Genomic DNA, 27,577 nt, shown 5'->3' on the forward strand with positions numbered 1-27,577 from the left:
TGAAAAAAGAAAACTAATGCAGCCATTGTATCGAAGGACTGGTAAGTTGCAATATACTGCTCTTTCATCCTTGGATTTAGATATCCTCACAATATGAGTCTGCCACCTGACCATGATCATTGTTGATGAAAAGTGGCAGAAAGATTGTTGTCTAAGCAATCAGCTTAGTTAAGCAGCCTGTAGACACAAGATGCCTATTCCCTCATCCAGCCACACTCTAAACAAAATTGGCAGTCTAAGGGCCCTTTTACATGGGCGATCTGATCTGGTCCGCCTGTCAGTTTTTCGACGGACTTGATCAGATTGTTCATGCATTCCTATGTACTGGTGGATGTCTGGGTAGGTTCACATATGTGCGGGTGGTGCTGCTGCAGATCCGCAAGAAAAACTGTTCAGCCGCACAGAGAAATGTGGACCCGCAGGTGGGTACCATTAATTCTAATGGCAAGCAGCCCGCACTGGAAAACGCAACCGTACTGGGAACCAAGGTTCCTGTGCGGGCTACGTTTTCAGTAGACGTGCAGGGCTTCTTCCCTGCGTGTCACAGGGCATGGGAGTCCATTCAAATGAATGGGCTCTTGTGCCTGCACAAAGCGCAGCCCGCAGGAACTCGGAGCTGTGAACCCAGCCTGGAAGACGCAACCGTACTGGGAACCGAGGTTCCTGTGTGGGCTACATTTTCAGTAGAAGTGCAGGGACTTCTTCCCTGCGTGTCACGGGGCACGGGAATCCATTCAAATGAACAGGCCAGCAGGAACGCAGAGCTGTGAACCTAGCCTGGAAACCGCAACCATACTGGGAACTGAGGTTCTCATGCAGGCTGCGTTTTCAGAAGAAGTGCAGAGACTTCTTCCCTGCATGTCCCAGGGCACGGGAATCCATTCAAATGAATAGGCTCTTGTGCCTGCACAAAACACGGCCCGCAGGAATGCGGAGCTGTGAACCTAGCCTGGAAAACGCAACCATACTGGGAACCGAGGTTCCTGTGCGGGCTGCGTTTTCAGAAGTGCATGGACTTCTTCCCTGCGTGTCACGGGAGTCCATTCAAATGAATGGGCTCTTGTGCCTGCACAAAGCACAGCCCGCAGGAACGCGGTGATGTGAACCTAGCCTGGAGAACGCAACCATACTGGGAACCGAGGTTCCCATGCAGGCTGTGTTTTCAGAAGAAGTGCAGGGACTTCTTCCCTGCGTGTCACGGGGCACGGGAATCCATTCAAATGAATAGGCTCTTGTGCCTGCACAAAACGCGGCCCGCAGGAACGTGGAGATGTGAACCTAGCCTGGAAAACACAACCGTACTGGGAACCGAGGTTCCCGTGCAGGCTGCGTTTTCAGAAGAAGTGCAGGGACTTCTTCCCTACGTGTCCCAGGGCACGGGAGTCCATTCAAATGAATCAAGGTTAACAAGTGCTTCTCTGATGGAACCCTAGGTAGAATCCAAGACACTAACAGATTACCAATTACACACGACCACATATATGTGAACCAGGGGTAAATGGACTTGTGTCTGTTTACACCTGTCTACCTCCAAGTTCAATCAAAACCACTGAAAAGAAAAAAGAAAAAAAACTGCAGGAGAACTGAATCCTCTTCCGTTTGGGCGGACTGGACTGGAGGCAGTTTACTCCCAGCGGCCCATAGAGTAGATCAGGCTCTGTCTGTGTCCTCTCATAAACTGAGAGACGTGGATCTGTCATCAGCCCCACTCTGCTCCCATCAGCAGGGATCCATGTGCAGATCACTTGCTAATCGGAACACAAACCATCTGGGCCCTTGGACAACTTTAGCTGATTGCTATGCTTCTGTCAAGCTAAGGCCGGTGCCATATTTGAGCAGACATATATATGCACAGACACACCTCTCTCTTGCAATTTCTCAAGAGAGCATTAAGGATCATCTTGGAAAATCAATTTCAGATAATATATTACTCCCTTAAGAGCAATCAGCTTTTTAATAGATCAAGGTTTGCCCACAGACATGCCATCATTTTCAAATCTGACCATTTTTGGCTGTACTGGGCTTAGATAAATGATTATTTATTAAACAGGATTTATATAGAATCAACAGTTTGCACAGTGCTTTACAATATAAAGTGTGATAGTAGTTATTCCTCATGCACACTGGATGTTTTTACAGCGGTTGTTTTTGGCTTTTGACTGTATTTTCTACAGCCAGTAAACCGCCCAGCATGTTATCCTATTTGTCCATGTACACATAGACTGTAATCAATGTTTTTTGGCTGGGGCTGGGAAAAAAAAATCCAGGACTAGGGGGTTTCTAGAGGAGTTTTTTAGCTGTAAAAATGTTCTAACACTGAAAAATGCGGTAAAACACCGCAAGCCAGCGCTTTTGGATGTTTTCTTGACCAAAAAAAATATTTTTTTTTGGTCTAAAAAAACGCAAACACGGAAAACTCCGCTAAACGCTAATGCTAAAAAAAAGCATGTTTTTAACGTGCCTTTACACTGCTAACGTTACCAGCGTTATCAAAACATCCAGTGTGCATGAGGACTGAGGCTCAATGCATCCTGGCTTTAAAAAAAAAACAAAAAAAACAAACCACTTCTCCTTAGTCCTCATGCACACTGGAAGTTTTTACAGAGGCTGTTTTTGGCTTTTGGCGTTTTTTTCCTACAGCCAGTAAACTCCCCGGCATGTTATCCTATGTGTCCATGCACACACAGGCTGTAATCAGTGTTTTTTGGCTGGGATGTTTTATGGCTGGAAAAAAAACCAGGACTAGTGGGTTTCTAGAGGAGTTTTTTAGCTGGAAAAACACTCTAACACTGCAAAACATGGTAGAAACAGCAAACCGGCATTTATAGACTCTCTTTGAGTAAAAAAAAAAAAAAGTTTTTTCAGGTAAAAATTTTTTTAAAAAAAGCAAAAAAACAACACTAAACGCCAATTCAAAAAGGCTAAAAACACTGAAAAACTCAAATTTTTAGCGTGCATTTACACAGCTAACGTTACCAGCGTTATTAAAACACCCCGTGTGCATGGAGCCTAAGGAGTTTAGCATTTTGCCTGTAGAAGAAACTAATGTTATCCTATGTGTCCATGCACATTAGGTAGCCTAGAGGCGCTTTTTCTTTGGGTAAAAAAAAAAACGGTAAAAAAAAAAAAATCAAAGCGGATATACGCAGCAAAACGTTATCAGCGTTATCAAAACGTCCAGCGTGCATAAGGACTAATGCAGGCCATAGACAGGTCGAAAATCGGCTGATTTTTCGCCCGAAAAAAAGAAAAAAAAAAAACGGAGATTTTTCGCACCGTTAGTGGGTTAATTGGTCGGCCGTTTTTCGGGGTTTGGGCACATTTTTTTTTTATCGGTCAAGTTGGAAAATTCCGGGCCGGTTTTGACGATCGGCCGATTTTCCCGGCAATAATGGGCAAATCGGCCGATCATTTTAACGATAAAAAATCTGCGCATGAGCCGTGACCTGCAAGAAGAAGAAAAAGAATTCCAGTCCGCTATTATATTTTACATGAAAACTATTGCGGTTGCAACAATGTATCTATTTGTATCCAAATAAAAACATCTGTATCTGAAATGGATACAAATGGATACATTGTTGCAACCGCTATACTTGTTCATTGTAAAATATACTATTCGTGTAAAATATAATAGTGGAGCTCTCTCCAGGGACAGAAGTAGAAATGTCGGCAGTAGACGGGCCGAAAATCGGCTGATTTTTATACCGTTGGTGGTAACGTTGACCGATTGAACGACCAATTTTTTTTTTTTTTTTATAAAAAATGGCTGGTTTTCGACCAGTCTATGGCCTGCATAAGGCTGGCCATACATTATACAATTTTCTTGAGATTTTTTCTTTAGATTTACCAAAAACCATATAAATGGAGGTCTAACCCAAACAACACTTTCAGTTGTATCCAATTAAGCAGGCCCTTGCACTACATAGTTGAAGGTAAATCTAAAGGAAATTGTGCAGAAATTGAAAAGAAAGTTATAGAGTGTATGGCCATGCAACTCAAAATGAGAGGGTTAGGAAGGACCTGCTCATAGGAGCTTACAATCTAATAGAATGTAAAGGCCGATTCACAGTTTTGCCCTGAAACTACGGATTAATAAGATCCACTAGATTTATTATTTATTTCAGGTACTTATATAGCACCGTCCATTTACGCAGCGCTTTACATATATATTGTACATTCACATCAGTCCCTAACCCTCAAGGGGCGTACAATCTAAAGTAGAATGAAGCAATCGAATGCATGTGCTCCTGCGCTGAACTGTGGACTCCACAATATTAGAATCCCCACGAGTGAGAGAAATACAGGCCTTGCTGCCCTCAACAGACCAGGGAAATCCAAAGAGAACTGTATATGTTATTATTATACAGGATTTATATAGCGCCAACGGTTTGCTCAGCGCTTTACATTACAGTGGGGAACAATACAGCAACAATACAGTTCAATACAAGAGGGATTAGAGGGCCCTGCTCCTTGGAGCTTACAATTTAGGAGTATATAGAAAACAAAGAGGGCGCACAAGCCTAGTGCATTACCTTAAACATGGAATTTATTAATAAATAGTAAAATACAAAGAAATGTAAAATCAGATTAAAATGGGAAGCATGTCGCAAGGGATGCAGAGTGGTTCAGGAACCCCTGTGGGTGGTCTGGTGGGGGACTGTGAGCCTCTGGATAGCTGGTGGCTGACGCGTTTTGAGGTTGTAACGCTTCCTCAGAGCCGGTTGTGTTCTATACACAGTACAATCTAAGGTCCCTAACTTACATTCATACATACACATACTAGGGCCAACTTAGACAGGAGCCAATTAACCTACCAGCATGTCTTTTTGGAGTACCCGTAGGAAACCCACGCAGGCACAGGGAGAACATGCAAACTCCAGGCAGGAGGAGCCGTGGTTGGGATTCGAACCAACGACCCTAATACTGCCAGGCGGAAGTGCTAACCATTTAGCATATTTCGGATGCAGTATCCTGGGTGCAACATTTATAAAGCATACCAAACTGCTGCTTGCACCAATGCTAAGATGTACACAGCCTTACTTCCAAAAGTTGCCTAAAAGCACATCTGCTAAAAAGTCTATAGGCAAGTAAAAGGCGCATCTGATTAAAAAAAAAAAAATCTAAAGTAGAAAGAGAAAATTAGAGTTACAAATGTTATTCCAATTAAAATGCAATCTACTAGAAAAAAAAAAGTAATTTAAATATTGTACTGTGTAGCAGTATAGCTGGAGCTGAAACCAAGCCAAAAGGGAGGAGTTCAACAGGAAATACTCTTGGATGGGACAAGAAACATTCTACTGGGCAGTGTTCCTTTCCAACCTGTTCCTGGTAACCGCTTATAAACATAATATTCGCAACCTCTGGATGGATTTAGAGGCTTCTTTTTTTTTTTTTTTCACTGACCCGGAATAACAGCACTCATGTCAAGCTAAGTAATTTGCAAAGAAGCAGATGAAAGCAACCGCGTTTAATTGGTTGCTTTTCATTAGGTCAGAATGTCTATTTCAGCTTAAGATACCATTTCACTGTCAGGGGAAAAAGCAACGTCATGAAAGCTGTTTTGACATGAGTGATAAATCGTAATGGATTCCATCACTTAAGTGGGTTAGCACTGAAATGTCTTAGCTTTGCCATAGGCAGGAAAAAAGGAAAACACATTAATACTTACCCACTGCAGACAAAGATTGTCTTAAACATAGGAATAGATTTTGATTTGTTTCTTTGTTTCCTGTACTTAAAATATATGGAGGCTGCTACTGCCTAACCCTCTTTCTCAAATGGGTTAAAGGGTCACTGGAGTATACATTTTTTTTTTCTCCAAAAATATTCCATACACATCCACTACTTAACCGCCTGCCCACCGCCCTAAAGTGGAAGTACTGCTACAGGGCTGCGCAAAATCATTGTATATAAATACACGTGATTTGCATTCTCGGGTAGGGGGCGCATTCGTGTGCTGCCCTACCTGCGCTGCCACTGGCGGCTAGGGATGTCAATCACTGGGCCCCAGCCAGAGATTCCCTGCCAGTACCCGGCGATCATCAAGCAAAGTTGACAGAGGAGAGACCTGTGTGTATATAACACAGGTCTCACTCCTGCCAGCAAGGACATGCTGCTTTGTATTTCTCTGCACAACAAAGAAATACAAAGCAGCATGTTTCCCTAGTAAAACACACACAGCACATCATGTAAAACAGCATACAGTTAACCCTCTGGGCGCCCCCAGATGTTAACCCCTTCCTGCCCAGTGTCATTAGTAGTTTCAGTGCTTTTTTATTAGCACTGATCACTGAATTAAGTGTCATTGGGATGTCAGTGGCAGTTAGTCAGTTCCCACCCAGTGTCAGAGTGCCTGCCGCAGTCCCGCTATAAGTTGCTGATCACAGCCATTACTAGTATAAAAAAAAAAAAAATTCCAGTATATATATCGTCATTTGTAGACATTATATCACGTAAACCAATTAATATACACTTATCGGGATTTTTTTTTAGCAAAAGACATGTAGCAGAATACATTTAGCCTAAATTTATGAAGAAATTTGATTTTTTTAAATTTTTTTACTGGATATGTTTTATAGCAAAAAGTAAAAAATATTGTTTGTTTTTTTTGTCAGTTTTTTTGTTTATAGCACAAAAAATAAAAACCACAGAGATGATCAAATACCACAGAAAGAAAGCTCTATTTGTGAAAAAATAAAAAAGGATATAAATTTCATTTGGGTACAGCATTGGATGACCACGTAATTGTCAGTTAAATTAATGCAGCATCATATTGCAAAAAATGGCCTAGTCAGGAAGGGGGTAAATCCTCTGGAGGTCAAGTGGTTAATGACCCTGTAATCTATTTTTCATAAAATAGTTTTACTGCCTCCTTGTAATGTCCTCTGTGAACCCCCAAACTGCTCAGTTTCCCTCTCACTTCTGTTTGGAAGGAGCAATTCATGTTAGTTGTAGTCATGTGCACCATTCTATGTGCCTAAAAATCCTTTACTCCATAGTCCTTGGTTCATCTTGGGAGTGAGTGGCTACGTGTTCCCATACAAATAAAAAAGGAATTTAGAGATCTGGAAGAGACAGAGCAAAAGAAAGTACTTGTGTCAGTTAGGCCGGCCATAGATAGATCGAATCTCAGCCGATTCAGCAAGGATGCCTATGGACAGGCTGGTTGTACCCAAGTCGATCCATCCATGATTAGCAGTAATAACTGTGTTCTTCCAGCAAAGAAGGCTCTCTGTTGGAAGAACACAATAGTGCTGCAGGACAGATTCCCCCATAAACACTAAGGCTTCATATACACAAGCCTACTCTGACCACCTGCTGCTTGGAAACGCAAATCACGGCAAAATGCGGTACTTCGATTGCCACGTTTTGCTGCATTTTGCCTTTTTCCGCAGTCAGTGGTCAAAACGTTCCCATCCTGAACACGATTCTTTCACGTTCAGGAGAGGGAGGTTTAACCTCACCTAAAACACAGCAGCTCCTAAACTCTGGTAAGAGCCTATGTGTACATGGACCCATAGGCTTTTATGGAGTTGAGATTTGGAGCTTTGGCAAAAAAATGTCAAACTCAAGTTTAGCAGCTGCTCATGTACATGTGTTGATGGGGGAATTTAGCAACTTTCTTTTCTTCCAACTGTGATAGAAGGAAAGAAAATCGCATAATCTATAATCTGCTTTAAGAATACATGCTTAAATAGAATTTTCTTCTTAATTAAACTGAACTGTCTCTGCTGCTCCTGGACGCGCTGGCAGCGAAGTTTTATTTCTGCCTCGAAACCTCTCTAAATGCCTATATAGGCTAACACGCAGGAGTATTTAGAGGCAGAAAAAAAAAAAAAAAAAACCAAAAACCGCCAGATGCCCCTTACCAATTTAAAAAGGTTCATTGAGCATGAGGCCTTAATTGTAAGCTCTAACGAGCAGGGCCCTCTGTTTCCTCTTGTACCAAATTGTATTGTAACTAGAATGTCTACCATCATTTTGTAAAGTGCTGCGCAAACTGTTGGCGCCATATAAATCCTGTATAATAATAACGTTGGAAATGTTTTCATAGATCAGTGGCTGAGGCCAAACAGCTGCAGCCACTGGTTAGTGTATTCTGACAGCAGTGAATCGCGTTGTCAGAATACAATGTCCTGGCAGGGGTGTCCTCTGCCCACCTCATTTGTGTGTATGGAGGAATTGACATTATTTTTTGTTTGATCCACTGGCTGAACGAAAAAAAAAAAAAACTGTATATGGTCAGCTTTAAATTGTAAGCTTCCTGAGGGCAGGGACTGATGTGAATGTACAATATGTAAAGCACTGAGTAAATTGTCAGCACTGTATAAGCGCATTTAAATAAAAATAAGAGCTTATTTAAGAAAAATTTGCTAACAAAAAAAATAAACAAAAAAAAAAAAAAGCAAAACCTCAGAATTCTTTATTTTAAGGCTCCATGTATAATTGTTTAAAAAAAATATACCAGTGCTCTTGGCAGAAGAAAAAAAACCCCGCTAATTTAGCGTTTAGCTTGGGTTCACATATATGCGGTGCGGTAAACCGCATGCGATTCGCACAGGAACCGCACCGTATTCCTGTGCAAATCACATATTTTACATTACATTTTGTATGGCAATAATAGCACCGCACTGCACCCGCACCAAAAATGTGCAGGACCCGGATCCCATGGGTATGCACACCTATGCGATCCGATTCTGCACATTGCACTGCGTTTTGCGGACCGCTTTCGGGGTGATGTTAACTTAACATATACACCCACAGCGGTTCGCATGAACGGGGTGCGATTCTGATGCGGTGCAGAATTCGCACTGACAAACGCTGCGAATTCCGCACTGCATCAGTGTGAACCAGGGCTTAGTTTTTTTTTCTGCCACAAAAACGTTCTCAAAAACACATAAAAGACGGGGTTTTTTTCAGCCTCTAAACAGTGAGCTTAAAAAGCGCCTCTAGACTACCTAATGTGCATGGACACATAGGATAACAGTTGCTTCTACAGGCAAAATGCTAAACTCCTTAGGCTCTATGCAAACTGGGTGTTTTAATAACGCTGGTAACATTAGATGTGTAAAGCCTTTTTGCATTAGTGTTTAATGGTGTTTTTTCATGTTTTTTACCCCCCAAATTATTTTTTTTGCTCAAAAAAAGTCCAAAAACGTCAGTTTGCTGCATTTTACCACGTTAGAGCATTTTGTACAGCTAAAAAATTCCTCTAGAAACCCACTACTCGTGGGTTTTTTTCCAGCCAAAAAACATCCCTGCCAAAAAAAGCTGATTGCAGTCTATGTGTACATGGACACATAGGATAACATGCTGGGGGGTTTACTGGCTGTAGAAAAAAAAACATCAAAAGCCAAAAACAGCCGCTGTAAAAACATCCAGTATGCATGAGGACTAAGGAGAAGTGTTTTTTTTAAAGCCAGCATGCATTGAGCCTCAGTCCTCATGCACACTGGACATTTTGATAACGCTGGTAACATTAGCTGTGTAAAGGCCCGTTAAAATGGAAGTTTTTCAGCTTTTTTAGAGTTTTTGCATTAGCGTTTAGTGACATTTTGCCACATTTTCCTGCGTTTGCATTTTTTTGACCAAAAAATGTATTTTAAAAATGCCGGTTTGCTGCGTTTTTCAGTGTTAGAGCATTTTTACAGCTAAAAAACTCCGATAGAAACCCACTAGTCCTTGAATTTTTTTTCCAGCCAAAAAACGCCCCAGCCAAAAAAATGTTGATTACAGTCTATGTGCGCATGGACACATAGGATAACATGCTGGGGGGTTTACTGGCTGTAGAAAAAGAACATCAAAAGCCAAAAACAAATATTATTAAGATGAACTTGTGAGCCACTGGAGTCAAAAATCAATGTATTAGATCGCTGAAACTTTTTTGCACATTTTTCCTTTTTTTGCACATTTTTTGCTGCTGAACTTTATGAATTGATTTATTATTTTTTAATTATCTTTAGTATTTTATTTTTCACTAAATATATATAATTTATTGCTGGTTTTGCACTACTAGCACATTGGATCATAAGAATTTATATAATTTTATTTTTTATTTATTAATATTCAGTTGATTTTCACACTTGCACAGTGAATTTCATGAATTTATAGATTTTTAAAGAGATAATCACATTGTATAAATATCATCAGTGGATTAAATCACACACTTTTTATTTTTAAGTTTTATTAAGCACTAGGATAATATAAGAAGATTAATTTAGGTAATCTAGTTGATAAATTGATAAAATGATAATATCACAGCATATATGAATTAGTGGTATTGCTTTGGTATTATATAATATATAGCATTGGCACGGTAATATTAGAGCGCGGTTAATTATTTATTGATTTTATAAGAGCCAAAAACAGCCGCTGCAAAAACATCCAGTGTGCAATTTCTGCCCAATTTCCTTTAGATTTACCTTCAACCCTGTAGTGCAAGAGCCTGCTTAATTGGATACAATTGAAAGTGTTGTTAGGTTTGACCTCCTATTATATGGTTTTTGGTAAATCTAACCCAAAAATCTCAAGAAATTGTATAATGGCCTGCCTAAGGAGCAATGTTTTTTTTTTAAAGCCAGCGTGCATTGAGCCTAAAAGGAAACCTGTGCACAGAAAAAAATCCAATGCATTCCAAAGGAGAGGTTGTCAATCACACAGCCCAAATGAATGAATGGGACTTTAAGCACATGCGCAAAGTAACCAAGGCAGCCCTTGGGCTTCCCATAGCTTATACAGAGTAGATCTGCCAGGAACGTGAACAGTATGAGATGAGGATAGCTTCCAGCTGAATACAGCTCCGCACACAAGAGGTAAGAAACAATCTTCGTATGCTAGAAGAATTTTTTGCTACAAAAAATAAAAAAACAAAAAAACCCCACAATGTGAAGATTACTGCTCTTGCATTATAACCCTTGTTGTTACCCACCGGATTAAACATTTGCAGCCCTAACCTAATCATAGGAAAGAAATGCCTTTTGAAGAGTGGAAGTCATTGATCTAGTAAATATGACACAGTGGAGGGTTCTTCTATGGGTAATAACATGCCAAGTAAATTGATGTGGTTAAAAGATAAAAACGTCACTGGATTTCAAAATCTCATTTGTGCTCCAAAACACGCCTGCTGGGCACTGCTGCATCATCCTGGCGTAAGATCGGGGATAGCAATTCGTGAGCGCCCCCTGTTCCTGGGACTTGCTGGCTTCCCGACACCAGACACAGGCAGGTGAGAAACAAATAAATATTCTTCTAGCAGGGCTGCTGTTACTATACACAGAAGCTGTATACAGAGAGCTCTGCAAGCCTAGCCAGCGGAATAGAGCAAGCTTTCACAATGAAGTGAGACATTCCTGCTCCTCAACATCAAGAACCAGGTGCTGCAATAAACACCCAACATAGGCCATTGTACTGCAGCAATTTCCTCCAGGTTTAACCAGTTCAGCACAACCTTGCACAGATACATCGTAAAAAGATATATTCTCAGATCATAAAAAACACTATCTGCTAGTTTCACAGATATTCAGATCATTATTACAAGTAGAAAACCTGAATTAACCAGGATTCTAGGAAACCAGCTGGAAACATTCTAATGGTTTAGAATACCTTAATAGGACGCATTAACGCTCAACGCTATACATGCCTAAATGCGCATGCAATACGCAGCTTTTAGCATGTTCTTTAAGCAGCTCACGAACAGACACCCTGTGTGCATGAGTCCTAAGACAGGTTGCTCATTAGTAGGGTTGCCACCTCATCCCTTTAAATCCAAACACATTATTTCAACACATTCTGTGGCTGAATAAGGTGGTAATTAAACTCACTATAAAATACCAAAAAGAAAAGTGCGCACCAACCTAGCACATTAATCCTCAATACAAACTTTATTAATAAAAAAAATGCAGATATATACTTACAAACTTCAAATGAACACAGGCATATCATGTTTGACATAAGTTCATGGTCTACAGTGATACGCGAGTCCCGCATGCAAGAGGATGTTCAAATAATGGCTGACCCGTTTCAGGCTCTGAGGAAGAGGGGATCTCCCCTCGAAACGAGTCAGCCATTATTTGAACATCCTCTTGCATGTAGGACATGATATGCCTGTGTTCATTTGACGTTTGTGAGTATATATCTTCATTTTGTATTAATAAAGTTTGTATCGAGGTAATGCGTTGGGTGGAGCGCCCCTTTCTTTTTGTTATTTTATAGTGCCTTCTTGGGCTACCCCAGCCCCCTACGGGCACAGCACTGCATCACCAAATGGTCTGCAAAGATTCATGAAGATTCATCCACATTTGCTACATCCAGTCTTCTGCAGGAATTTTTTTTTCTTTTCTGTAATTAAACTCACTTAGTGCCTTTTCTGCATCAAATTAGCCTCAGAACCTGTGTAATTAACGTGTTTGGTTTTAAAGGGATGAGGTGGGAACCCTATTCATCCTGTATCATGTCCGTAGTGTCTGACCATCTCCTGCATCATGTCCGTAGTGTCTGACCATCTCCTTCATCATGTCCGTAGTGTCTGACCATCTCCTGCATCATGTCCGTAGTGTCTGACCATCTCCTGCATCATGTCCGTAGTGTCTGACCATCTCCTGTATCATGTCCGTAGAGTCTGACCATCTCTTGTATCATGTCCGTAGTGTCTGACCATCTCCTGTATCATGTCCGTAGTGTCGGACCATCTCCTGTATCATGTCCGTAGTGTCGGACCATCTCCTGCATCATGTCCGTAGTGTCTGACCATCTCCTGCATCATGTCCGTAGTGTCTGACCATCTCCTGCATCATGTCCGTAGTGTCTGACCATCTCCTGCATCATGTCCGTAGTGTCTGACCATCTCCTGTATCATGTCCGTAGAGTCTGACCATCTCTTGTATCATGTCCGTAGTGTCTGACCATCTCCTGTATCATGTCCGTAGTGTCTGACCATCTCCTGCATCATGTCCGTAGAGTCTGACCATCTCCTGTATCATGTCCGTAGTGTCTGACCATCTCCTGCATCATGTCCGTAGAGTCTGACCATCTCTTGTATCATGTCCGTAGTGTCTGACCATCTCCTGTATCATGTCCGTAGTGTCTGACCATCTCCTGTATCATGTCCGTAGTGTCTGACCATCTCCTGTATCATGTGCATAGTATCTGACCATCTCTTGTATTGTATCATGTCCGCAATCTCTGACCACCTCCTGTATTATGTCCACAGTCTCTGACCAGCTCTTGTATCATGCCCATAGTCTTTTACGATATCCTGTTATGTGTCTGGTGTCTCTGATAATGAATATGGCCCTTCGGTGATGTCAGGGGCCAAACTTGGTCCCCCCCACATCAAGATAGTTCATAAATCACGGATGTAAAGGTCAATGTGCCACAAATTGGAAGGTGTTCGACTTCAAGTTTCAGGCTGACCATAAGAGGGTATCATCTGTCTCTCAAGTGCATGAATAAATTACACAACTGGTCAACCTCATTCATCAATGCTTTTATGGGCAACACTGGTTCATAAGAAGGCTTTCGCATGCCACTCAAGAATATAAGTAGAAATGGTCATGCACACAGTCATGATTCTTAAAATGTATTCATACAGAGGCAGCTAATACAGAAGTCCACTAACACATTCCAGGACTTTTACTTTTTTCATTCATAGAACTCTGTGAATGAACAACACGGCTGTGTGGGTAGAGCCCTGCAAATTTTACAAGTGACAGTTGCTGTGGGGGAGAAAAGCCCCAGTGAGTTGCCACAGGATGGGGGAGAGGGCGGGTTTGAGGTAGGAGGGGGAGGAAAAAGTGAAGATATACTATCTTCAAGCATTTCAACTGTTCAAAATGAAAATCATTTCAGAACAACCACAGGCCACTACATCATACAACTTAGCTGTTCTCTTTAAACTGTAGGTACATATACAATATACAGTACATGTCTCTCTGATAATGAGAGCCCAAAGCCACCTCTACCTCTGTTGAGTCACTGGGTTTTTATCAACACGCCTCTTATCTCAGGTAAATACTATGGGAATGGAAGCACACTCAGAAATTTGTAACACAAAACTAAAGGCAGGACATGTGGAAAACATTCAGTGGTTAAAGTGGACATTCCTCACCCAACACCAAAAAACCTGGAAAATGCAGCTCTGTATGCCAATAATAAATCATCTTAAAGTCTATTATTACTTAAATAATTTTTGGTTATTTGGTTGGAGCCCAGGGTGAGGCTGTCATACACCTCCTCACAGGGTTTTGTTGTGATGTGCGACTTTTAGGACTGTCTTTCACTACTGGATGTTTTAAGCTGGGACAAGCTCTGTTTCTTGTCGGTACTCCTAAAGGTCTGTCATGCAAGAAAAGGAGTCTTGAGCGGCACCTGTCCTTTTTCTTGCGAGTCACAGTAAATAATTTTTATGATTGTTCCTGGTTTCCATGAAGAGCTGGTGACTGTCACTGGTAGCCCCAGCCTCACAGATGACCCCCGAGAAGGCCATGCCACCAGTTCCTTCAAGGGTTATCTTGCCTGCTCTCGAATATTTGTCATACAATATCTGGCGCCGCTTGTCATTTTCCAATAACAAGTCGCTCCAGATCTCATTGACACACCTACTGAAGAATAAAAAGCTGCATTGGATCTCATATCTGCCATAATGTCATCAAGGCCAGTCTAGGGAACCAGGAAGAAGAAGCCGGCTGCCAATGACGTTATTTTTTTTTTTTTAAATGGTGGTGCGTGATCGGGGCAATATTATATGTAAGTGTACTTGTTTGCCTAACTCCTTGAAGACAGCTTTGGCAGTTTTATAAGAGGAGGAGTGAAGGTCCATTTTATTGGTTGAAATATTGCCAAACCAGTGTTAATCTTCTGTGCAAACCCTGCAGGTCACATGTGACCAAAAAAAAAAGCATGTGTTTTTATAAAAGTTAAACCATCTGTCAAATACACATATAAATTTCAAAATCTGTCTCGTGGTTATGTATTTATTTAAAGAACACCTAAGCCAGGTCAGGAATAGCACAACGTACTGTCTCTGGATATACAATTTACAAAGACGTGGATTTAGGCCAAAGGCTAATTCCATGAGCCATTCAATGTTATATTGACTGTACATATGGTTTACCAATTTCTTCGTTTACTATACCATATTTTGTTCTATAGTCTTAAAGTTCTTTGATTTGGCTTCTGAAGATCAGGAACTGGCTATTTTCACGCCTTTGTGTGTATGTTGCACGTGTTGTGTATGCTTTTTTTTTTTTTTTAGTTTGCAAACATTCATTTTTAAAGTGGAACTTTAAGAAAATTAAGTCCTGCTAGATCTCTTCAGGTTTGCCCCTTTTTCAGGTATAGCTATGTAAAACATTAAAAATAAGTGCCTAAACTATTTAAAATCCAGTGATAAACTGTCTCACCATGCTCTGCACATGCTCAGTTGCTCTTGACTTTTTAGGCACTCTGCCGAAAATGTAAAGGTCGATTTGCTGACAGCCTAAAGACTTACTGCTGTTCAGGGGCTCTGGGCTTCATCAAAATGGCAGCCTCCAGAAAGAAGAAACAAGAGCAATGCTGGAGGCAATTTACAGCACACAATATTTTTTGTAGCATAATTTTTAATGTGGAATATGTGTTTTTATTGCTAAAGAACATTGTTTTTCATCAAGTTGTTATGGATAAAGTTCCACTTTAACTGGCCCAAATGCACATCCATGCAGTAAGCCAAGTTAAAGTGAAACTTCACCCAAAAGGAAAAGTTCTACTCTTCCTCATTCCCCCCCTTCTACATCTGGAAGAAAAATTGTATTTGGGGGGGTGGGGGTAGTGGGTTCCGGCCCAGAAGGCAGTGGGGCCATTCACAAAGCGCAGCAAGGCTTGTACATGCGCAGTGGGAATCCAACTGTGAAGCCGCAAGCAGTCGCAGCCAGCTGCCTACAGTTAAGATGCTGGCGCCGGGGACCCGAAGTCTGGTGAAGAACCGGCCCGGGTGAGGACAGCGCTGGAACCCTGGACAGGCGAGTGTCTGTTTATTAAATGTTAGGAGCTACAGTTTTTGTAGCTGCTGACTTTTAACTTTTGCACAAGTGACTGAAGCTCCTCTTTAAAGTGGACTTTGAAAAAAAAAAAAAAAAAAAATGCAAGGTCTAGTAATACTGTCCAGGCCCCCTCCCTATGCAAAAATCACCTGATGATGGTATGTGTCAAATGTACCTATAAAAAAACTAGTTAGATTCTATACTTACTGTCCTCCATCTTTTGCATCGCTGGGTGTGACATCAGAATATTTCCAGAAAAATTCATGGGAAATGTGAAGCAGGCAAAAACTCACGAGAAGACATTCAAGTCCATTGCAAGAGCATCTTCTCATGAGATATGAGCTGTTCTGTATTGCTCAGGTTGCAGCTGGAAGGAGTGTGACGCCACATTCGCCTAGCCATGCCAGGCAGACGACAGAGATAAGACAAGCAAAACTATCTAACTTTTTACTTTACAAGTATACTTTAGACATATTATCAGGCATTTTTTGCAGTGGCAAAGAACCCGGACAATATTAAGAGGACTAATTTGAATTTCACTGCAAGGTCCGCTTTAACAAACCACAATATATAATGTAAGCACGTGCAGTAGTGTGGGTTGTTGCTAAGGTTCCATAGGAAATGAATAGGTACAGGTACCACAATAAACACAGACCCAATTAAGCGAGCAACACTGCACATGATAACAAGTGCCCACAGGCATAAATGGGCCATTAGGCTACCATATATTGAAGAAATCAAGATAGTAAAGTGCTGTCTGTAAACATAGGTCTTTTATTTTATCACTAGGAAGACATCTGCTGCTTTCAGAATGGTGGTTACTCTTGAAAAATAAGCATACTGCAAGTGTAAAAATGGCCACAGAAGCTGGAGTAGAGTTTGATATACAATCTGACCAAGTTGTTCTCAAGCATCTGGGCCTGTCAATGTATTCCTGAGCATGAATGGTCATTTGGGCCTACAGAGAAGGATGGGTGAGTTGTGTTGCAGGAACCTCCAGAGGGGAAACAGCAGTGATTGAACCTTTGTTGGGGTCTGCCAAGAGCTTATAAACATTAGATCACTGCCCTATCTACCATAGACCACCTTCTAATCAAGAACTCCCCCCCCCCCAGAAAACCATGAGAATAAGAAGACTGATTTAGTAAGAGCTGAGAATCTTCATCCAATAAACTGCGTGAAGTTTCACTTCCATTATCCTACACTGTGCGGATGAAATAAATAAACGGAGATTTGTTTTTCACATGACTAGATAGTAAATTGTGTGAAGATTCACTTTAATTAAGGATTCTCAACTCCTTTACTAAACCAGCCTCCATATCTTCTAATGTTTACATGACTTGGAGCACCAAGACTTGCTACAATACTCACCCGAGGCCTAAACTGGCACTCACGGCTCTTTTGCTCCTTCGTTGTTTTCCACAGAAATGTGAACAAAATCGAAAGGAGAAGCTTGGTGATAGCACACAAGAAATGTACTAATACCTGCCAACTTCCAATGACAAACCATAGCCAAAATAGGAAGGTGGGAAGAAATGATGGGAAATCTCACCTTTGAGAATAGTCAACTGAAAACGTGCTCTCATGAGGGCAGGGGCGGACTGACAACTCATGGGGCCCCGGGCAATAGGGGATCATGGGGTCCCTGTGTCCTTGCCCTAAAAAGCCTATGAAAAAGGTACCAGGGGCATCTCATGGGGCCCCCTAATAACCCCGGGCCCTCGGGCAGTGCCCGACTTTCCAAATGGTCAGTCCGCCCCTGCATGAGGGTAAGTCCCCTCTACTCCTGTTTCAGTGACTATGCCATAGAATTTCCCTTGCATTCTGAACTTGTGACAACAATCAACAAGGCAAAAAAGTGAAAGTAAATCTTCCCAATGGTAACACTAAGAAATTGAAAGCAGTTCTATTCTTTTTTAATCCACCCTTTTTTCATCTTTTCAAACTAGATTACATTACCAGTGGCAAAATATATTGTAGTAGGCTTTATTGCACACAGGTTTTACTTTTCATCTCTAATGAAAGGAATAATTCATTACTTCAGAAAATTCCAGATTTATACACAGTATCTGTGGCTCCAAACGTACAGCCGCCATTAAATCAGCATGACAGACAGGCAAGTTGCATTTCTTTAGAAGTAGTGGACAGAAGGCAGACTCCAGATATTCTCAGTACAGGGTTCCTCGGACTAAGATTGTTTACTGGTTTAACAGTTTTGTTGCAATGTGTGAAGCCAGTCAAATGTTACATGCTGATTGTATCCATCAGAGAATAAACACGCCTTGCTGATAATTATACCACCATGTGTACTATGCAAGCTAACTGGTTAAATGGAAACTGTCATGAAAGAATCAGAGAGGCTGCCAATACTGACCCTTCTTCCTGAAAAAGTAAGTTGCCTACACTTTTTCTTTTTTTGTGAATGGGTAGCGGTACCATGTACCCCATACTCATTCACATGGGGGGAGGACAGGGATCTGGGGGCTAAAGGGGGCTTCCAGTTTCCGATAAGTCCCCCACCCGCAGACCCCCACAACCACCAGCCAGGGTTGTGAGGAAGAGGCCCTTGTTCCCATCAACATGGGGACAAGGTGCTTTGGGGGGGGCCCTCTCCGCGTAGAGTAACTCTACTTTTATTGAGGAAAAAAAACATTCCCCTCTGCGTGATCTATATACATTGCAAGGATTTTAAAAACTTTGAATACAGATTCCTACCTTTTGGTATTCTGAAGAAATAGGTGTTTGTCTGTGCAGAGTGAATCTGTATGGGAGTGGTTGTATAATTACCAATCAGCTGCTGCAACTGCAGGGCTCAGTGAGAAAATTGGCAAGGTCTGCATCCCTGTAGACGTGATTTCCCTTTGGAAGTATCTCACCAAAAACTAATTTTTATTTTGCAGGGGATGTCCAAAATCTGATTTGTATCTTAGTGCAGACTTCTGGGAAAATCAGTGAGCCACTCACACAAGCAGGAAATTATATTTCTGGGGGCCACTCTGTACACCATCTGTGTACAGAATGCCTCCAGGTAGCCATATTGCATTTTACAGAAAATGACAGCGCTGCAGATTGAAAACGCACATTCAATTACAATACGTCTGGATTTGCAATTTTATATGATATATATTTTTGTTTGTTTGTTTTAATTTATTTATGTAATAATTTATTTTTTTTTGCTACTTTTTTTTTCCCAGAGCATCTATGTGTGTATAACTGACAGTTGCCCAGGTATTTAGCAACGGAGTCAAAACATAATAGTACTACATATACCGGTACATCAATACAACTGTATAAGATGTTTCTGAGTCGTTATTGGTGGAAAACCTATTGGAGCCTCATCTTATAAAACTGAAAGAACAGCATTAAATTTGATTTTTGACTTGGGTTTAAAGGACTGCAATTATAACAAACTAAAAAAAAAAAAATATGTTAGCCTCCTTTAAAACAACTTGCATCTGTCAGATATCAACGTGTCCATCAAGAATCGAGAGTATGAAACATATATCAACTGTCATTTCTCTAGCCAGCGCTGACCATGTACTGTATATAGCAGTACACTTTTGCTCAGCCCTATGGAAATTCTAAAAAAAAAAAAAAAAAAAGCTTTTCACCAAAGCATTCAATCTTGCCATCTTTGTGTCAACTAATTTTGTTTGAAAGCCTTTAAAATTTTATCCAGACCTGCTACTTGAAGGGAATTCCAGATGTATTAAATTGAAGGGAATCCCAGATGTATTAAACTGATTTATTTTGAATATATTAACATGTTCATGATAACATGCATGTTTTTCCCCAAACAAAAACCACATTCACAGTAAGAATTTAATTTGTTTGGTAAAAAAATTTAGCATCCTGCTCCTTCGAAATTTCTTGTCAATGTAGTCATAATATCGTCAACCCCATCAGCTGCTCAATTCAATTCCGATAGTGTATGGCCAGCTTTAGGCTAATGTCAGATGGGCGATTCTCCCAATAGAGACAAAGGAAGGCGACTTCAACAAATTGCCAGCGGCGGGATCACTAGTGACAGAGTCATCCATCTGACATCAGCCTAAAAAATGAAAGGCAGAATCGGACAGGTTGCTATGTCCAACACACTCCCTTTACAGAAGACAATAAGAGATTTGATGTTTGTAGTAGGGATTAGGAGGCTAATGCTAGCAGATTATACCATAGAAGTATAAATAAGGAATAGAGAACTGTGACAGGACAATGGAATACTGTAAATATATAACAGGCTGTCATGATCAAAACTCAGTGACACTGGGCCATGTCCATAGTTCATACTACAATAAGACTCCCCCCGAGGTATAAAACAAAAAAAACAAACAATGCAATAAAAAGGGACTAATAGCTTTTCGAGTTGCCCTTAATTCTCCTGGCTTTCTGCAGCGACTCTATTGCCACATGTCACTTTTGACAAATTGCTGAAACCTTTATTAATGGATCAGCCCATTGGTGGCTAATACTTTATCGTAATACAAGAACGACATACCGTCAGGCTTAAAAGCCATTCTTTATGTTACAACTTGATTTCAGCAGACCTTCCATTCTTCCCAAAGGTTAATAGGGGTGAAATGCTATGTGCACCATTTGTTGCTGTAATAGCCATCAGGCACATGATGCTGCAGCTACACCAAACTGGCCGTTCTGCACTTCTCCTAGGGAAATAGCTGAGTGTGAATACAGAAGGCACCAAGAAACACAATAGAATCCACCCATATTTTACTGTTCATGGAAAATTATGAATGCAACAATACGGATCATTTAGTCATAGTAACCAGCCTAGAGCAGTCGGCAATAATTGTATGGACAAATAAAAAGTAAAAGCACAAACTGACCTCAAAGTATAACAAAGAGCAAAACTTTATTATTTAGGTAGATTGCTAAGGGGTTCGTAGCAGTGTCAGATTTGTATTGCTGTCTGTGTACCAGTTCGGGAGATTACTCTCTCTAATTGCCATGATCACCAATGTTAGCAGGTAAAAAAGCGAGGGTAAAACCAAAATTTTGAGTTTCCACCAAAACAGGAATAGAGGGGATATCTTCCAATGGGGACACTTGCTTCCTTGACAATTGTCTAATGCAGGCCACACGTGTCGAATTCTGAGCGATTTTTCATCCAAAAAGCGAAAACGTTCGGTCGGTAATCTGATGGTGCCATCAATGATTTCAAAAATCGGCCGACCAAGTCATAAAGTTCACCCCATATAAAGATGAAACTTCTGTTCCTTCCAGGTCACAGCTCATGCACATATTCTTTTCGGAAAAACGATTGTACGATTTGACCAGCATTGAGACGAAAATCAGTAGATTTTCACAAATTTTCCAACATGCACGATCATCGAAAAGGGGAGGAACCACGAAAATCGGCCACTGCCATTGACCCACTAACAGAGCGAAAATCGGCCGATTATTCTTAGGTCTTTTCGGATGAAAAATCAGTCGAATTCCGATCCATGTATGGCCAGCATAAGGCTAGGTTCACATGTTGTGGGTTGGCGGCCGGCGTTTGAGCGGGCACAGCGTCCCATTCATTGCACCTGCATTTCCCGCAGAAAACAAAGCATCAAAACACAGTCGCCCAGACGCAACTGCAGTCTGAGATGCGTGGGGGTGTTATTAAGAATGAATGGCAGTCCCACGTGTCTCTACAGAGCAGCATGTTTTGGCTACAGATGGTGATTCTCGCAACAGTGTGAACGCAGCCTTAGAGGGGATTTCCCTCGCAATGGATACCCTCTCACTTTTTCTGTTGAGTCTGTGAAATCTCCCTAAGGTTAGGTCCACTTCTATGCTATACATAAAGGCACAATTTACTTGTGTTATGTCAGGCAGGCCATTCATTTGCATAGGCTGTCCAATGCACTGAAATCGTACTAAAGATAGTTTATGAATGCATTTTGACACCCAATTTCATGTATATTTCCACAGTGTACAAAATGGGGACTGATGAAACCCATCGTTCCACAAGTTAATCACATAAGAAAGAATTAAGTTGTTTTCTTCGGACAACTTTTCAGATCAGCCTTTGTCAACCTTTTGAATGTAGAGGAACTCACAAGTCTCAGAAAATCCCTGCTAATAATTACTATAGCTACAGCTCACTGTGCTAGAGTGCGATGTCCATTCAAAAGACTGCTCCTTACATTTGTGGTCAATGGGAAGAATTCTCCTTACACTGGGAGGTCATTGGGATTGAATCCCTTTACAGGAAGCAAAAAAGATCATTGACATCAGTAGTTACTTGTTGGAGAAGCAGAAATTGCTACTTGCTAAGGGAACCCCCAGCAACTTCTGGAGGAACCCTTGTTGAGAAACTCAGTTCTAGAGATTAAATAAAAACAAGACTCCAAGTTCAAGACTGAGGTCCATGGCACTAAACCTCTCACTTGGGACCTAGGTCCTGGTGCCTGACATCAAGCAGCCCTCTTGGATGGCTCTCCTGAAAATGATAAACAATGACCGCAAAAAGCAAGAAGGCATGAGTGGGACTGCAGAAAGAACTTAATGATTATTTTGTAAATAGCGAAAGGTCAGTTTGTGAAATGACTCTAGGGTATGGCCAATCATGAGAAAATGATAAATGCAAAGTTGTGAACCAAAATAGCAAGTGACAGATGTACGGGAGCCAAAGCCACCTGTTTGTACTCAGAAGACAAGGTCATGGTTCACTGCACAGTTGGACAGAAAGATAAAGGGATCTTTAACCAATTCTGCCCTGGGAAACCAGGATATCCAGCCTAAAGTCAGGAGCAGTGCCAGCAGCTAAGGTCACACTCCTGTAGCATTTCCTCTATTACACAACACTGCTCAACTATCTGTATCCTAGTGTATAACCAATACAATAAAATGGGATTTACGGCACAGAGACATTGTAAGCATTGTCTGGACCAGCCTTTTTCAACCTTTTTAACACTGGGAAACCCTGCTAATAAGTATTGTATTTACAGCTTACTGTACATCGGTGTGAACAGTAAGCCGAGAATACGCTATAAAGCATCCTTAATGTATTCAACATCTAAGACTACTCTATTCAGACAAATTATTATCAGTATTAATAATGAACTCATACGGATAATAAGTAACAATAGTACCTAGGAAAAAAGGGAAAATTGTAGTGTTCCTCACTTTGGTTGTCAATGGAGAAATGTCCCACAGCATTGATGGTTGATAGAAAAGTGTGCTCTTATACTGATGGTCAAAAGAGAAAGACCCCTTTAGATTTTAGGTCAGTAGGAGAAAACCTCCCTCATTGGTCAAAACAGCCTCTTGGCTGGTGGTCCATTAAAGAAGGGTCCCATTATATTGGTGGTCATTTAGAAAAATGCCCCTTACACTGGTCATTGGAAAAGTCCCCCTTTAATTTGTGGTCAATAGGAGAAAAACACTCTCATATAAGTAGTCATTGGGAAAATGGTCTCTTCACTTGTAGTCTGTTGAAGAAGGGTCCCACATTTGTGGCTATTGGGAAATGTACCCTTACATGGGTGGCTGGAATGGGAAAAAACATCATCACATTGGAGGTCATTAAGAAGAGGACTTCCACACTGGTGGTCAACTGAAGAAAGATCCTATTACACTGGTGATCATTGGATGTATGCCATTTACACTGTGCAAAAGTGCTGTGCAAATTGCTGTTATACCATGAATACCTAAATACATAAATGCCCCTTACATTGGTGGTCATTTGGAGGAAAACACCCTCACATGGGCAGTCATTAAGAAAAGGGCTTCTTAACTGGTGGTCAGGGAAGAAGAGTCCCATTAATCTGGTTCTCACTGGGAAATAAGTCCCTTACACTGGTAGTCAGAGAGAGGAAAAAAACCCTCACGTTGGTGGTCACTGGTCACAAGATCCTCTTCATTACTGGTGAGTTGAAATTGGGAAATATGCCCCTAACATAAGTGTGTAGAAGGAGTTCCCCCTTCCTCACTTTGGTGGTCATTGGAAATTATGCCTCTTACATTAGTAGTCAAAATGAGACCATTTCTCCTTCACTTTCGTGGCCATTGTGAAAATGGTATCTTCATTAGTGGTCAGTTGAAGCAGGAACCACATTGTTGGCCACTGGGAACTATAGTCATAATTTGATGATTGCCCAAGGAACCCTTGATAACCTCTGGAACAGCCTTTCTCAACTGTTTTAACACGGAGTAACCCTTGAAATAATTTTCTGGTCTCAGGAATCCCTTGCTAGTAATTAATCTATCTACAGCTCATGGTTCCATTAGTGATTTGGTCACTTAGAAGAATTCTCTTTACATGTGGTGTCACTGGGAAGAATTTCCCCTTAAAGATACCTAAAAGATCACTGCTGTCAGTGGTTACTTATCCAAACAGCATTAGTTGTTCATTGCTCAAAGAACCCTTAGAAACCTCTGGATGAACCCTTGAAAAAACTTTCTGGTTTCAGGGAACCCCTGCTAGTAATTAATCTAATTCCAGCACATAGTTCAATTAGTGGTCTGATCATTTGGAAGAATACTCCTTACACTTGGGGTCATTGGGAAGAATACCCCCTTACAGATAGCTAAAAGATCAATGCTGTCAGTGGTAACTTAACTAAAAGGCAGTAATTGCTCAAGAAACCTCATGAGGAACCCCTAATATAACTTTCCGGTCTCAGGGAACCCCTGCCAGTAATTATTCTATCTACAGCTCATGGTTCCGTAAGTGGTCTGGTCGCTTGGAAGAATGTTCCTTACATTTGTAGTCATTGAGAAGAATCCCCCCTTACAGACAGTTAAAAGATCAATGGAGTCAGTGTATTTTTTTCTATCTAAAAGGTAGTAATTGCTCATTGTTCAATGAAACTCTCAGAAACCTCTGGAGAACCCATAGGATTCCACATAATCCTGGTTGAGAAAGGCTGCTCTGGAGGAACCCTGAATGGGAAAGACTGATGTGGAGAAACCCTAGGATTCCATGGAACCCTGGATGAGTAAGGCTGCTCTGGATGAAACCTAAGGTTGAGAAGGACTGCTCTGGAGGAACCCTAGATGAGAAGGACTGCTGCTCTGGAGGATCCCTGGATGAGAAGGACTGCTGCTCTGGAGGATCCCTAGAGGAGAAGGACTGCTGCTCTGGAGGATCCCTAGAGGAGAAGGACTGCTGCTCTGGAGGATCCCTAGAGGAGAAGGACTGCTGCTCTGGAGGATCCCTAGAGGAGAAGGACTGCTGCTCTGGAGGATCCCTAGAGGAGAAGGACTGCTGCTCTGGAGGATCCCTAGAGGAGAAGGACTGCTGCTCTGGAGGATCCCTAGAGGAGAAGGACTGCTGCTCTGGAGGATCCCTAGAGGAGAAGGACTGCTGCTCTGGAGGATCCCTAGAGGAGAAGGACTGCTGCTCTGGAGGATCCCTGGATGAGAAGGACTGCTGCTCTGGAGGAACCCTGGATGAGAAGGACTGCTGCTCTGGAGGAACCCTGGATGAGAAGGACTGCTGCTCTGGAGGAACCCTGGATGAGAAGGACTCCTGCTCTGGAGAAACCCTGGATGAGAAGGACTGCTGCTCTGGAGAAACCCTGAATGAGAAGGACTGCTGCTCTGGGGAAACCCTGGATGAGGACTGCTGCTCTGGAGGATCCCTAGAGGAGAAGGACTGCTCTGGAGGAACCCTGGATTAGAAGGACTGCTCTGGAGGAACCCTGGATTAGAAGGACTGCTCTGGAGGAACCCTGGATTAGAAGGACTGCTCTGGAGGAACCCTGGATTAGAAGGACTGCTCTGGAGGAACCCTGGATTAGAAGGACTGCTCTGGAGGAACCTTGTATGAGGACTGCTCTGGAGGAACCTTAGCATTGAGAAAGGCTGTTGTGGTCGAGGTTTCCTCCATGACAACCGGAGCAGTGCTGGACTAGCACATCCCGGCGGGGCTAGAGAGAGGGATGAATGAGGGTGTGAGATGACATATGGTAGAAGCAGATCCCCCGGGGCAGGTAGAGCAATGCGATGATTCCAATGAGAGGTGTGCAGGCCCAGCAGAGGTGCTGAGATCGGGTGATCTGACAGCCGTGTGCCAGCTACAGACAGAGGAAGGGAAGAAGGCGATCCGTGGCCTTACCTTGTCCTTACTGTGCTCCTCGGTCTTGCTCATCCCCGTGCTGACCACCACCGGGCTCCAGGTGATCGCCGTGCCCCCCGAGTGCGCGGTGCCGCCCCCGCTGTCAGTCCAGCCGCAGCTGTCAATCTTGATGAGCCGGTGTTTGGGGGACACCACGTATCCCCCGGGTTGCTGCTGCGGTTGCCTGGCCCCGGTCGGCCTCCTCTCGCTGTTGCTGCGGTAGAGGTGCGGGGAGGAGGACGAGGAGGACGATGACGAGGTGGTGTTGGTGCTGGATCCGGGGTAGGGCTCCTGGAAGAGGCTGTTGCTGCCCCTCCGCCCCTCCACCTGCTGCTCCTCGCTGCACATGGCCCGCAGCTTACGGAGGGACGAGCCGGGGCCGTTGTAGGGGTCCTCGAAGTCCCGCTCCTTCTGAGCCCGGTAGGCTTTGATGAGATCGCTCTCCTCCCGGCAGTGCCCGGGCAGGGGGGACGTATGATGGTGGTACTGGGGCTGCTGGAAGGGGCGATCGGGGCCCCCGTTCCTCTTGTAGTCCGGTCTGGGGGGTTGCGGGGGGCTCTTGGTCTTGTTGTTATTGTTGTTCCCCAGGCTGAAGTATTTCAACCATTTGGCCATGATCGCTTGAGACGTGTATGATCTCCTTCGTACGAGCTGATCGCCTGCACTGGGATCACATGGAACTTGTACAGGACAAACTTCCTAGGGCTCCTAACAAGGACTGACACTACTCCACGGACACCCCATCTACAGTGCTGGGGTCCTGGATGTCCGATCACACACAGCCCTCAGGTGACGGCCACCTTCCCCTCTCCCATTCACTCTGACAGGGAGATCCACGCCGTGTACAGGATCCCGGAGCAGGCACACACTTGTTGGACGGGCAGATCCCGGCGATGAGCCGCCTGCAGTATATACGGGAAGGAGGGAAGGCAGCGATCAGGCACTGGCTGCGCTCCTCGCACTTTGCCCGGACTATGACAGCTCTCAGGCTGTGTGTTGGGAGAATCTACACACCGATCACCTCTCGCTGAGATGGGGGGCGGAGCCCACCTACACTGAGCCGCCCTTTCCCCGTCCGACTCCTCCCACCTCCCCTCCTCCTTCTACACAAGGCTGATGGGCGCTCCGGGACTCACACCTCCGGACTGTACACATGCCGCTGGATGACTACACCAACCAATCAGCGGCATACTCCGGCTGCTTCCATGAAGCCTTGAAACTGAAAGCTGGAAGCTGATTGGTGGCCGTGCACAGACAACACACGATCATTCCCTTCTAGGCTTGGAAAGTTCTACTATACACAGGGAGATGAGCGCTATAGGCAGAAGAAGCAACCTGATGTCTCTGATATTGTCATGTACGGGTGATAGTACCATTTCATCAATTTACAAACATACTGAAGAGTGAAACACACAAGTGTCAATCACTCTCTGTATAGTAATGTCTATATGAAGTACTAACAGCGCCCCTACTGGAGATCCGGCCTAACTACTAC

The 27,577-nt window shown here is 42.7% G+C and overlaps 1 protein-coding gene across 1 annotated transcript in view; it reads right to left on the reverse strand.

Moving 5' to 3' along the window:
• SHB (SH2 domain containing adaptor protein B) overlaps positions 1-27,105 on the reverse strand; it is a 342,168-nt gene extending 315,063 nt beyond the window's left edge. The window contains exon 1 of the mRNA XM_089674562.1: positions 26,083-27,105. Within this exon, the coding sequence (XP_089530688.1) occupies positions 26,083-26,697 (615 nt within the window). The 5' untranslated portion in view covers positions 26,698-27,105. The remainder of the gene's footprint in view (positions 1-26,082) is intronic.
• Between the last annotated feature and the right edge of the window lie 472 nt (positions 27,106-27,577).

Source organism: Staurois parvus, unplaced genomic scaffold (genome assembly GCF_062004578.1).
Source record: "Staurois parvus isolate SC_StPar_1 unplaced genomic scaffold, SC_StPar_1.0 ptg000012l, whole genome shotgun sequence".
In the NCBI taxonomy this organism is placed as follows: domain Eukaryota; kingdom Metazoa; phylum Chordata; class Amphibia; order Anura; family Ranidae; genus Staurois; species Staurois parvus.